This window comes from Anopheles ziemanni, chromosome 2, assembly GCF_943734765.1.
Source record: "Anopheles ziemanni chromosome 2, idAnoZiCoDA_A2_x.2, whole genome shotgun sequence".
Taxonomy (NCBI): Eukaryota; Metazoa; Arthropoda; class Insecta; order Diptera; family Culicidae; genus Anopheles; species Anopheles ziemanni.
Window position 1 is genome coordinate 67,202,710 of NC_080705.1, and position 14,589 is coordinate 67,217,298.

The 14,589-nt window shown below is 42.6% G+C and overlaps 1 protein-coding gene across 2 annotated transcripts in view; it reads left to right on the forward strand.

The window, feature by feature from the left end:
• Positions 1-221: 221 nt before the first annotated feature.
• The window catches only part of LOC131283112 (protein dead ringer), a 93,323-nt gene continuing 78,955 nt past the window's right edge, over positions 222-14,589 (forward strand). For both annotated transcript variants that reach the window (XM_058312684.1, XM_058312685.1), the window contains exon 1: positions 222-415. In XM_058312684.1, coding sequence (XP_058168667.1) covers positions 347-415 — 69 coding nt within the window. In that variant the 5' untranslated portion in view covers positions 222-346. The remainder of the gene's footprint in view (positions 416-14,589) is intronic.

Consider the following 14,589-nt stretch of genomic DNA (forward strand, 5'->3'; position numbering starts at 1 on the left):
TCCTTTAACTAAAAATTACATCCCGTCCAAAGCCGTTGTACTTTTGTTAATCGGAGGAAGTTAATATAACAATTCCATGGACCATTGTTTATGTGTGAATTATAGCGTGTTTGTACGTACTAGTGTTTGTGTTATGTGAAACTAAACCTTACTTGATCTTTGTTCGAATATCCTACTCTGGTGACGATAAGAATCAAAAGTAGACAAAGTTGGAGAAACTTAAGCCACAAAGTGTCTTACGGTCCCAATCGGAGCTGCTTGTTCCATCCCTTTGGCCACTTTTTTACCATTAGACGGCTTCAAGATTCGGGTCAAAAATCGGGACCCCGCGCCGGTGTACGCGGCCATGGCGGGAAGCGGCAATTGCCGGGCGGAGAGGGACACTGACTCCGATCTGGGCGACGACTCACCTTTGGTAAGTGGACGAACATGGAAAGAAAACTAGTAAGCAGATACCTGCGTCTTTCTATGACGGTTAGGAGAGCTTCTCTTCTCCGTTTATATGTAGAAATCGATTGTTCGATATCTTTGGTTAGGGTAAAGTTGCTGATTGATTTGAAGCGAGTATTGAAATATACAAAGAAAGAACATTTTTCCATCCCAAATGCAGTAAACTTGGTGATGACAAAATTTTGTTTAACCATTTAGTAAGTGGCACACATTGAAACACACTTTGCACGAACCAACGGTTTGTTAAGTAAATTTTCACGCTTCAGCATTCAGCTCCTTCGGCATCGGTTAACCAGTGGTTTGCTTACATAAAATCGCAACCGAACGGTCATGCCATGAACCGGCCGATTTTTATTACAAACAACACGGATTAACTGCCATTAGTATGCATGAGCCTCTTGTGCTTGTATGCTAAATATATGGCGAGCGTTAATAAGGGTAAGTTTTTTCGAACGCCTCTACGAAACGCCGACAAGTTCGCGAATATTGGCATGGCTGGGAGGTTGAACGTTTTATTTTAATCATCTTCACGGAGTCTGCAAACCGTGGCCAAACGGTTCCGTTCGCTCGGCTGCGGAAACAAAGTAATTGATCCATCGGCAGGGAATGGAGGGATTTCCAAAGAGCTTGCCGTTGCTGTGGGTAAGAAATTTATCTTGCTTATTTTTCTTTCCGGTAGCATCAGTTCCATCAAGGGTTTCTCAATGGGGACGGTCCGGGGTACCCTTCCTTTAATGCTCCATTTCCTTTCTATACGTCGGGTGATCGTACTTGAGATCCTCTCGTTTTTCTTTTTACTTCCATTTCGGTTTCAATGTTTTAAATTTTAATTACTGGGAATAGTTTCCATCCTGGGAGTGCATCGATGAATCGATACACCCGAATAGAACGAATTGGAGGTTCTTATCCATCCTTGTCCGATTGCGAGCTCGTTGGTCAAGGCTGCCTGTTTTATGATCGTTTCCGAGCAGAGACATAAAACTAAAATTAAAGTGCAACGCTGCGAAACAGGACGAATGCTTCGGTTTCGCATACGAAGGGAGCAAGAAATGGATTAGTTTAAAATAAATATAATGAAAACGCCCGCGAGAATAGGGAGGAGCCAGCAAAGGTGTTTACAAATTGCATTTTTCGCAAAGCAGTTGCTGCTGCATTCAGCGCAATTGCCTTACGTTTGGTTCCGTTTTTGTTCACGCATTGGTTTTCTTCTTTCATGTAGACTTTTGATCCTGGAAAGGGCAGGCTTTTTCGTTTGCTGGCATGGTGTGGGTGGAAAAACTCTCTTGACAGGGTTGCACGGAAAATAGTGTAGCCTTTTATGCATAATTATGATTTGTATGTGAACCACCTATACAGCAGGAGGGAGTGATAATTTAACTTTGCGCAAAAGGGAAATAGAAGAAGGAAAACTTCATTTGGCGTTTGATATCGTATGTGCACGTGTAGTGCAGATCGGAGGGAAAAGGACAAGAAAACACGCGTACAGACAGACTCACAGGTGTGGCCAACCTTTTGAGAAAAACTTTAAAAATAAAGTGAAGCAGTAAAGTAACGTCTGCAGGGAAACCCAGGGAAAACGCAACGACGACGACTACGCTGGAAACCATTTACTTCGAATCGAAAATCCAACGCATCCTTGGATGCGTGGCAACACACATGGCCCTTCGTGTTGAATATATGTGTGTATGTTTGTGGGTAAATAAACATACATACGTACCACGTGTACACACAATATCCGCCGTAATTAATTCAAAACAATTATCCCGCAATTAATACAAATTAAGTGCAGGTAACCAATAAAGCAAAAGAGGGGGAAAAAAATAAAACAGCGGTAACGAAATGATTACAACCATTTGCGGCCATGGTGCAGTGGTTTGCGGTAGCAAATGGCGCCCGTCTTTCGGACGGAAGCAACATCGCGTTCGGAGACGGCGTTTGCGGAGTGAGCTGGCAATTATCATTGCAGGGAGGCGCTGCGCCGATTGTGGCAGCTAGTTATGCTCGACGTAAGCGCTTTTCCCGCCCGGCGATACCCTCCTTTTCGTCAGCTTTTTCAACACCGTCAGGCGACCGTGGTGTTGGTAAGGGATGGCACGGGGGAGGCACGGAGCAAAATAAAGGGAAAATAATAGTACTTAGCGTACGATGGGTGCACTTGACTGATAAGACAACCACCGTTCCGGCTTCGACAGGTTGTCTAACATTCCCACCCGACTGCTTGCCTTGCCGGAGTGCTAGTAGTGGTGTTGGTGCTGGTGGGAAATGTTTAACCTTTTCCCATTTTCCCCGGCCACCAGACGACGGCCCTGGGAACTGAGAATGGATGGTGTGACAATTGTCGTAAAAGGAAGGCAAAAAAGATTTACTGTGAAATGAGATGAATCCTTATTTACTTTTTTATTATTCTGGTGGAAAATTACTTTTTCAGCTACGATACCTTTTTTCTTTTCATTTTCCTTTATAGGACGGTGTCGTATCTATAAACTTACGATACCTTTTTGTAACAGTGTCTTTTTTACTCTCTTCTCTTTCTTTCTTTCTAATTTGATATTGAAAATAAAGCACTTTAACTAACTATTGATATGTATGTTCAGACACCGAACATTTAACTCTTCTTATATTTTTAATTGAACATGAACAAATGAGATCCAAATCTAAGCAGAAAACATTTAAAATGCAGTAGAAACACCTCAAATTCATACATTTTGTAACATTTTGTTTGGGCCAATATTACCATAGAATTGTTTGGACTATTTTAGTGATAAGTCATTCTATACACTTGAGCTCACGTACACATTGAAGTTATTTATTATATCATTTTATACACGAAAAGAAACTAAAATATAATCACTTTTACGATCTGATTTTAAAAATTTTTTTTTACAAATTTTGTTAAGAGACCTCAAATAGTCCGACAGAAAACACCAATTATGCATGATTTTTCAATCATTTGGCTAGCCCGAGCCAGAGAAAGAAATTTACAAATGAAAAAAACGAAACAAAACACTCAACACATTTATCTTCATCATCAGCAAGATCATTTGATGGTTTGATGATCTTAAAAAGGTGCAATCACTTTAATAGCTTACTGATAAATAGGAACCTCTGCTAACATGTTGTTGCATAAAGCAAATATCTATTTCAAGCGTACCGAAGTGAAAACCTACCCAGGTTTGCCGTGAACGTTCTCCATGCTTTTTTCTTACTATCGCCATAATTTCCAAAGGGGAAGCAGCCGTTTCCCACTACATTGTGTATACCGTTAGTGATGGCTTAGCAAACGTTTCGCAATCCGCCCCAACTTCCCTCGATCCAGCACCATCTCTTACCCCTGTTGCCTCTGCAGTGAGCCGTTTTCATCAGCGACTTTCCGTGCAAATTCGCGTCCGCCAAAGTATGACATCCCCGCCACTGCAACTCGGCTCGAGGTCTCGGCGAAGACAAACCGTTTAAACTTAATCGCTCACTCGCGCAGCCAGACGGAAGTGATTGTAGCTAATTGATACGCCGGGGAGAAATTAGCATCATTTTATGCCCGGCCGGCCATCGGCAGGGCGATTTCGACCGGGGGACAACGGGAAAATCGCCGCTTCGTCGTGTGACACTTTGGTTGGTTGGTTGATTATTTTTCCCCTTTTTTGTTGCTTGATTTTAGAGAAACCTTCCTTGACATGTTTTGTGATGAGTGTGATGGACAAGGTTTTTTACGGTAGTTTTTTTCTGTGCTCTTCAACAAATCGATGCACGGATTGATTGATTGATGATGGATTTCCGATAGTTGGTTTTTTTCTATTCAGCTCGTGAAGCAGGTTAATTTACACCAAAGCTTTCTTTTTTAGTTTTATGTCGCTGAATAAAACTGAAGTATGAAAAAAGAGATTTGAACTGTTTCTGTTTTGTTGGAGATTTTATAACAAAAACATTTAATTGTAAGAAAACTTACAGCAAACTACATTCCACAACCGGTAGGTCTATTTGAAATTGTTAGTTTGTACAACCTGGTGCCAGAATTCGACAGCTGTGGAAAGGTAGGATGATAATTATCGAACCCAAACCTACACCGGTTTCGGTGACCTCCGGAGATCGAAACAGAAGCTGCAATTGGCAAAGGCGAGGCAAAAAATGATATGACCGAATTAATATTCCGTCATCAGCGTATCTCAGGGAAACCGATCATCGATGCAGTGGGGAGGAAGCAAAAAAGTGTCCAAGCAAAAGACCCCTGTATGCGAGCGAGCGGAGTGGACGCAAAGCCTGCTTTTTTTCTTCGTAATTACCCTTGAGAAAGAGCGCTGGTAATTATCGATCGGTTACATATTCGAAAACGGAGCTGAGGCTTCGCTGCGACCGGCCCGGTGTCGGAATTGAAATTGGAAAGAGTGTATAACTTCGCTCAGGTGCGTACACAGGTGCGCACGCACGTAATCACGCACGCACGGACGGCTCGAGTCATGCCAAAAATTAAAAACAGAAAAAGATGAAGAAAGTGAAAAGTAGAAAAAACGGCATCCACTGCAGACAGATGCAAAACGAGCTGTTTACCAACAAACTACAATCAAAGTGGGCCTTTTTTTCTCGTTCATTCCAAGAAAAAAAAGAGGTAGGCAGGATCTTTGCATTCCTTGGAGCTCGGAAAAGTTGTCCACCACAGATCAATCGATTTTTTTTTCAAACCGAAGAGAAGGCATTTCCTTGGTGTGTCACAGCGGGGCAGTTTTGTTTCACACGCGTCCGATTTTCTCACCGAACAGCCCCGGCATTCCGGGCGGGCAACAATCGGGCGAGATCGTTGGACAATCGAACAAAATGGGCCACTTTGCGAGACGCACGGGCTTCGGTATTTTGCAGTGGAAAAGGGTTGTTTCCATTGATCGTGTGACAAATCTGCGTTGTTTCCCAGGCACCGACTACTTGTGATGCAAGCCGGTAAAAGGATCGTTGCAGCAGTGACTGTCTGTCAGCTCGAAAAATGAGTGCATTGCAGTGGGAAGTTGCAGGTGAATGTCGCGGAATGATAGCGCAGGATGATAATAGAGGCAGGGTGGTTTAGTAAACGCAACGCCAAGACTGGCGGTGAGTAATTGTCTGTAATCGGTTCATAGTGCTTGCAGTGGATCATTTTATTCTAGAGTGAACTAGAAGAAGTAATGAAAGCGACTGATGACGTTTTCAACTAGAGCATGCACATGAGTTATTGAGAGAGTGGTAGTTGGAAATACTAATCTTTGCTACGATATGATTAGGAAATATTCCTACTATCGCAAAGTCATCAACCATTTTAATAATAAATCTTTAAGCCAATCCTCTTTTTTGAAACAACTTTTTTGATTAAAATTATTGAGTTATTATCAGTAAGATTTAGCATTTGCTCAAAACACTTTTGTTGGTGAACATTTCTTTTCATTTTCCAAGGTAATCAACTTATTTAAAAACACTTCAATATTTTTTGTTTTATCGAGCTTTTGTATTCATTGGTTTGTATAGCTTTTGTGCAAAATATTATTTTTAATAAGTTGGTCTTTTTGTGTAAAATCTGCCAAGTGTAGCAAACATCATAGATTATTGTGTATTGTGAATGTTGTTTAAACCGGTCCTTTTTTTCTTTTATTAGAAACATTGCTTGGAGTAGGTAGTTACAGGATTACTGAGGTATCTTGCAAGAAATTTTTAAATTTACTTTTAATTGAAATAGATAAATTGTATTGTTCAGAGTGTCCGAACGGTACTTTTACGGTAATAAATAGCCATTTAATGCTGAAGCTTATCACGATACTAAACTTTAGCTGTTTATGCAAATGAGTGAAAATAATCGTCAGTCGAAAGTTAAAATAAAAATCACTTAAATTGCCTTGCGGATAAAGCTTTTGAGTATGATTGGAACTTCAAACGAATGTTTTCCCTGTTTTTCACCTTTGATTCAAGCTGTCGTTGTCTCTCTAGCTCCCACGGCATGGCTTACCCCCTTATCCCGATCGAAGAGGGGTTTGGCATTAAGTGATGTTAAATGTTAACTATTGAGCCCCGTTCATGTTGGCGCTCCGGCGAAGGTGATGGTGACCAATTTTGTGGTTTTTCGACTTCACATTAGGTTCGAATATGTTTCAGGGAAGGGGGCGTTCGTAGGTGAGACGATCATTCAGTGGTTTATGTGGTGAGCCATGTTGCGTCACGAAGATAATTCATCCCTTTTGGCAGTGCATCAACTGTCGGTTGATTTGGAACCGGTACTGGTAGGCATCAAGTACCAGACCTTTGGTAATTTGTCGATCTCCGGGCCCTATTGTTGCCCTCCGTATTAACGGCCACTTAACGCTGGTGGTTGAACATCGATGGAAGACGCAAGCAATGGTGGGAGATCGACCCAAAAGGTAACCACGAGTGGGTGATCGATTGCTAATAGATTTTGGGGATGCTTTGCTGGTTGATGGAGGAATTATAGCCTGTTCAGTGGTGGTGTGTAGCTACATTGGTGGGAAAACAAGGTTTTCGGGAAAAAGCTGGCAGGAATGGATGCACTTAAATTGGCATACATTTAGCTTATTCTTGTAATATTTGTGCTTTGACTCATGTCACTTGTCTAATTTAAGAAAAAATCCAGAAGTTGATGTTGATTGTTTCTAATTATCAAACTTTAAAAAACAAATCAAATTGTCCATAATTATAAACTATGGTGGCTTTAGTCGGGTTCATTCGATTTTCCTGCCGCAGCAAATCTTTGTGCATCATAAAATTGACACGCAGCGAATGGAAGCGTGTACTCTGCTTTAGTAATTTTTTAACGATGGCAAATATTAATTCATAATTGTAGAATTTTTTAACGGCCTCCCGGTATTCTCGAGCACGCAACAGGAGTTCGCGAGTGCGGCCGGGAGGGAAAAATTGCCAAATGAAAATTAATACTGCAAAAAGCCAACGGCCTGTAATTGTTCTCTTCCTCGTAATGCCGTGTTTACGATCGCAAACCGGCACCTTTCCGATGAGGTTCGCTTCCTTCGGGGGCAAAAGTAAGTACGATCGGGGTGAGCGAAGTCAGCACAGGCTGAAGGCAGCACAAAATGGTCACAAGATGCTTCCCGCAACGACCGGAAATGGGAAGGGAAATCAAAAAACTAAGTGCTATCGCTTCGGGTGGCAAGATGGAGGCATTAAAGATTTGAATGATTTGAACAAACGTTGGCAAGCGTTGTTGACTTTTATTCGATATCAGTTTAAACTATTGGTTTCTCAATGGCATTGAATTGCGCATTTATCCCTCCTTTGGAAGCTTTAAGGGCACTAGAGTTAACCTCAAAAGCAAAGGGCGATCGTTCGCATCCGAGGCAAAATTAGACGGTGCATGCAGTGTCGTGTACGTGAATCGTAAATCGGTCGTTGGAAATGCATTCTTCATGAACACGGCCTCCCTTTTTCCCTCCTCTCTCATCCATTTTCCACGCACTCACACAGAGCCGAGTCCTTCCTGACCGCCGCGATAACCACCAAAGCGAAGGGTTGGTAATAAAAATTAAATTACAAATAGGCGTGGCGTTTATCAACGAGTGGCGAACAGAGAGATGAAAAAAAAAACTAAAAACGGGGAGGTAGATAAAGAGACGATAGAGTGTCGTCAGCGAGGTGGAGATATGTAAGCCGTACATACCACTTAAGCTTTATTGCAATTTTACACCCCAGCAACGGTTGAGTGGACGACTCGGACGTCCCAACCGTCATCATCGTCATCGTTGTTGCAATCGTTGTGGGCCAGGGATAAGACGTACGGTTGCAGTAGATGGTTATGAATGCATCCCCCTTCCACATACACACATCCACACACACACAAATACAATCGACACGTTGGGGTCCACACGACCGAGCAGAGGTAATTTTATCAGACCCTCTACGGAACCGAGCGATGTATGATAATGCGTTGGTATTTTTTAAATTATGTAAAAGGAAAGAAAAAAGACAGATGAATTCACCATCCTTCTTTGCCAGCTACAATCTCGTGTATCTTATCGACTATATGTGCGTGTATGTATGTATGTGCCGGAAAGGTTTTTTTTTTGCATTCTGAAGGTGCGAGGTCGCCATTGCACATTGATGCATTCGGTGGGGGATTTTAATTGCATTCGTTTAATCACACACATGCACAGCGGTTTCCGTAGGGTAAGGGTTTTCAAGCGAACGATGTAACACAAGATAAGCTAAAAAAGTAAAACTTTGCTTTTTGCTGATAACTCTGAAATAATTTACAAATGTGTTTTTGTTTTGTTGAGAATATTGAATTTATTCTACATACAACTTTTTGGATTATGATGCGCAAAAGAAAAAAGTCAGATAAAAATTATCTTCAAATCAACACCTTTGGTAAATGTTTGTTCAATACCGAACCACGTAAAACTTATTCCTTTTTCCACGAAACAATTTTAAACCCTTATCAACTCGCCCTGAGCCGCATTTAATTGGCCCGTTGACGAACTCCGGAAACGCACTCCGACGAACCGTGCCTAATGCTCGCCATCGCAAACGCAACCCAACAGTTGCTGGCCGCTCAGCAAAAAGCCAAAATCGCCGGAGAAAGAAGGAAGAGCGTTTTGGGCGGACGGTCAATTTTTCGCGCAATTTACGTTAATTTAAATCGATTCTTTTTCTGCGTGTTTCCACACTTGCTTTCCACCGTTTGGGGCGCATTTGTGGGGATTATTGATTTTGTGTGTAGAGTGGGTGTGTGTGTGTTTGTGGTGCTGTACTACGCATCGAGGCCACTCAGAACGGTTTATTTACGTAACAACCTGTAACTATGTAGGGCCGGTGCAAGCATGTAGCGAATTATTATGTACACCCGCGCTACAATAGCTCGATAAACTGGCTTACTTGAGATTGTAGATGTACGGACACGTTTCAAAAGAAGCCTCTAATAAATGACTGCAAATGACGGATCGATCTGTTGGTGAGATGGCCCTTGGATATTGTTCGAATAGCTTTTTAATTAATTCCTTTCTGGAACATACCAAATAAGTACTTCCTAAGCAACAACTTACAACGCTTTTTATATGCTTTCAAATGTTGAATTCATAAAATTACCAACGATAAGATTATGTTGCAAAATAATGAATTTATGTTATCGTGTCTAAACTTCGACAGACCCTTATACTATTCAATAACTAGTTGTTCAAATTGCTCCTTATTGTTATTTCAGTCAGATATTAAAATGTGTAATCGATGAATAAAACCATGTAAAATAAATGAATAAAAGATGAGTAAAACCGTGTAAAACATGTTTATCAACACATCAACACAAACTGATTAGCAAAAGTTGTAAACAGTCACTGTCCACGTATATTTTTTCCACATACCATTCAATATTCCTTCTGTAAAACGTCCTGTCGTCTCAACATTTTTCTTGGTATTTCAAAGCTAAAGAATCGGGACGTAAATCGAACCAACGAAGGGCACGTTTTCGACCAGTAATGTGCTTACCTCGGACCATTTCTCCACCGCCGATGCACACCGGCGAGCGTGTGTTCCATTTAAATTAAAATCCGTCTGTAATATCGAATTTCTACTGCCGTTTATATTCACCACAATTTATATCGCTATCAACGCGTGGTGCCCGAAGCGAACGTCTTGCAAGTACGTCGTCGGCAGGTGTGTGTCATGCCCCGAAGACGTCGCCTACGGAGGGCTTCCTTCGCCGGAGGGAAGCCACGCAAAGCCATCGCCAAGAAAACGATGTTCGATGCCGCTTCGCAATAAATGCTGTAGCTAGAAAAGCGGAACACCGTCGCACCGGGAATGCACGGGAATGATATCATAATGTTGCCCCGTTCCATCATCGGCCGGGCTCGTCGGAAGGATTTGAAGGATTCAATTTCACACACCCGAGTCTCGGTGCGGCTTTTGTTTTGTTTACTTATTTTACCCACCGGAACATACTGGGTGTCCTCGGGTCGGTCGGTTATAAAGTAGATCGATACATAAATCATAATGTCATAATGTTGCCCGTACCCGTCCTCCCGCTCCCGGGGTTGCTGTGCCCTTTAATTAAGTTGCCCGGAATTCGAGAAATACTGCCCGCACGAGGGCTTACGAACGGAAAGTGGCAGCTCACATACAGGCGTAGGTGGATCAGAAAAGGAGACACTTTATTAACGGTAAGGACGGGCGTGGAAAAATAGTTCTTGTATCGGGTTCCACATTTCACGCCCTACCAAATCCCGCTGGGAGTTCTAGAAAGACAAGTCGCTTGCGCCTCCAATCGATTCCCGAAAACGAAATTGTATGGGTTGAGGGTTGAACTTTTGATTGACCTATGAATCGACAGTGATTTAACAGCTTCAACCTCCTCGTTGACTCGTTTCCCAAACTAGTTGTCCCATTTCGCTCAAGGTCTCCCTTTGCGTTGACCCGGATCTTTTCGTGCGATCGGATTATAACCCAACGATACGATCACCAAACGAAAACGTCCACTGCTGGTGACTCCTTTGGTTTGCGGTTAATTGGGAAATTGGAATCGGTAATGTCACCCATATCCGATCGAATCGAAGGGGCGATTGAGGGATGAGATGGGTCAATTGGCAAACATGAGCCCGCATCGTGGTCCTCGGATCGACCGGAGTCCACTCGTGTTCCCTTGTTTGGTCGCGACAAACCCCTAACGAGATTGGGCGTAAGTGATATCTGTTTATTAAATTATAAAGGCTTGTTTATTTAAGGACCCTGATTTGGGTAGGTCAAGTCACAAGAAATAAATAAAATTGATACTGGTTTTGGCTGGTTTAGAAACACAAATAAGTTTCAGTAACCGCAGTTCAAGGAAGAGAATGTTTAATGGTTTTTTTAAATCTAAAAGTTTAGCATAGAGGCGTTGATTTGTGGCTATAAAGATTGTCATAGTTGAAGGATTTTGTTTTCAAACGAAGTTTCCGAAGACCTTCCCATTGAATGACTTCAGATACATTGCTTCAACTCTTCATTCTCCCACGCCTTGACTACAAAGCAGTGTAGCTCATAAAACGGTCCGAATAAGTTTGTAACACTTTGTATTATGTATTGCTGCAACTGTTTCGCTGGTACCGAATGCACTTTGCTGCATCACACTTGGGAATAAAATATGCTATAACGTTACCACCGCAGTTCCCCATTCTTCGTGCTGGATTAATTTTTCTAACAAGCTCCGAGCAGTTTGCCCTCCGAGAACGCTATGGGACTGCGAGGGGTAAGGCTATGCAAATAAAGTGGTAAAGGGAGAACTAAAAAAAAGTGCTCCTCTATAGACAACTCGTAATTATCGTTCATTAGCAAGTGCTGCATGCACGAACATGAGCAACCTTTGCCGCTCACTCGACGACGACGACGAGATGTCGAGAATTCTTTTAGCAAATCACTCGCCAGCATCGCATCGAACCGACTGGCATTGTGTCTCACGAAGGGGGTTGCGTGTATGTGTTTTGATGTTTGCATTAATGCTAGACGAGCCCATCGCCCCATCGGTCACTTCTGCCGCGACCTACGGAACGATCGGGATAAAATTCTTCCACATTATCCCGATCATCGTCTTCATCAGCGTGCATCTCGGCGTCGTCGATCAAGGATGGCCGGCTGGCCAGGACCGGTCGGAGACCGATGGCCGGCTAAAAAGAAACGCGCCCGGTGCGTGAATAAGCGAGCAAATATTGATCTTACCCTTTACGAATGTATTTATCGGCCCGTGAGCACGCCTCATCCGCGATCGTCCGGTTGCAGCCGGAAAAGCGTTGCCCCGAAGTCACACGTTGATATTAAAAGGTCCCGGGGTCCCTTCGCTTTCGATCTTCGACTTGTTTGGAAAGAGATATTTCAATCCACCATTTCGTCGGATGTTCGATTCTCCCGGGGCCGGTTTTTTACATTTTTCGTTCTGTTTGACTTCTAGCCGTCCGGAGATTGTAAGACACGTACCCCTGGACGGTACGGTTGAACTATAAAGCTTTATATCGCACGTAATAAACCGAACATGAATGGGGGAAGGAATAGAGAAAGAGATTCAAGGGGACCACCAGGCAAGCCATCCCTCACCGACTGGAGGGCTCCCAGTGGTCGCGGACCAGTGAGTCCACATTAAATGCACTTTCGCGCGCCGAACACTAATAAAGCAAGCGGGAGCCAAACTGATCACCTTCAGACGAGTCGGATCTGTCCTTCCATCGGTGTTCCACACCCCGCTGGAGGCGTCGCTTGCTTCTTGGCCATCCGAAGCCCACGGAATGGGAGGGAAAACGAGGCACGAAACACGGACAGGTAAAACATAACACCATAGACCACCATCGCCGACGATGAAGGATGTTGTCTTGCTGGCGCGCATTTTTATTAATTATCCACTTCTCTCGCTTGATATGTCAATAGTCAAATTGAATGTGTCAACAGGATGGAATGGGACGAATGTGTTTAATTATTGTAAGAAAGGAGAGTAGTGAGGATGACCTCCGCATGGGTGAAGATGTCCGGCTTGCTGTTCGCTTGGTTTGAAAGATGGTTGAACGTGGTGATCAGTGATGTACCAAATCGGCGTTCGGAATATGTTAATAGAGCTAACTCTTCAGTAATTTAAAAAGTTTAATTTAACTATTTGTAAGACGATTGAAACTGGATAAATACATAGACAAAATATAACTAGATAAAACTACATCAAAATATTTAGTTTTTGAATCGAATTTGACTCTATGTACGTATCAACATCAACAAATAAATAGATTAATAAAGAGAATTAAACTTCTGAACTAAAACATTCAATGATAATTTAACCCTTGCTTAAAATTGATAACCTGTATCCCTATTGCCAATGGTATGCCATTCCGCAAAGCAATGCAATAAACCAATTTATGCCCTAAATTAGTTTGAACCATAAACAAAAACTCTACTTATCTTGCAACACTTTACTTTACCAATCTGGAAAGATGGAATTTCGAACAATTTAAACAAGCAACCTCATAAGTAGCTCGGCCAATAGAGAGCCAAAAAACCATACCGGCCACTCCTCGCTAGGGGGATCGGCCGGGATCATATTTTTGTTGAATCTTTTACACTCGATTCCACCCGACGACGTCGAACGTACGCCGAACACTTGTTGCCCGACCCGATCCTCATCGGCCAATATTTACATTACATTTCGGTGCTGTACTGTTGATGTAAAGCTGGTCAATCCTTTTCGTGATGTGTCCATCGAAAAACACCCTGGCCTCCTTTTCCCTCCTAAACCAATTCCACATCCCCGGTTTGAGCGAATTCTTGATCGGACACCGTTTTAGGTGGAGTTGTGGGTTTTTTTTATTCGTTTCTCTCTCCTTCTGGGAGTTACTTCTTAAAGGGTATGGCTACCAAACAACGGATCGTCTCCCTGGCGCGGGGTTTCATATTGTGTGGTGTGTTAATTTAATGATCTCGACTGGGATCGCTATAGTTTGTCAGGTCCACAATTGGTCTTTATTTTCAGACAGGAAAAAAAAGAATCAATTCAAAGAGAGGAAAAAACCGATCGTGCGACAAACTCTCCCCTCACACCGTGTTTTCTTGGCATCGTTTGGGATCGTTTTTCTCCAGTTGGCAAGATTGTCGTATTCCATCACGGACCCAGTGCGCGGCCAGTGTTGATTTTCAAATTTCCTGTTTCCTTTCCTTTGACGTCCGGTGCCGGTCACGGGAGATGCAAACGCGGGGCGTGGGTTGATTCGACGAAGACGTTCAGAAAAAAGGGTTTAAATGAAGTACAAAAAAGTGATGAAACGCGATGTGTATGGGAGGGAAAAAAAAATGAAGATAAAAATCCCGGATGATGCAGAAGTGTTAAAAACTGAGCGTAGACGTAAGAAGACAACCACAAAATCAAAGCAAATTATGCTTCCCCAACCCAACGGTCGTCCGAGGAGCTTTATTTGCTTAAGAAAAGAATTTCATTACAACGTCTCTGATTTTTTTTTTTCTAAAATAAAACCGTACAATGAAAATAAACTCGGACTGAATGGAACAGCTTGAGGCACTCTTGTACTGAACGACGAGGAAGTCACCCCGACGAACACTGCGATCCCTTTGTTCCATACGTACGAATGGGATCGATATGCCTTTTCGTATTTAAATTTTATGGAAAAAAACGTCACTTTAACGGCGCCGGATCGATGTGCCTTT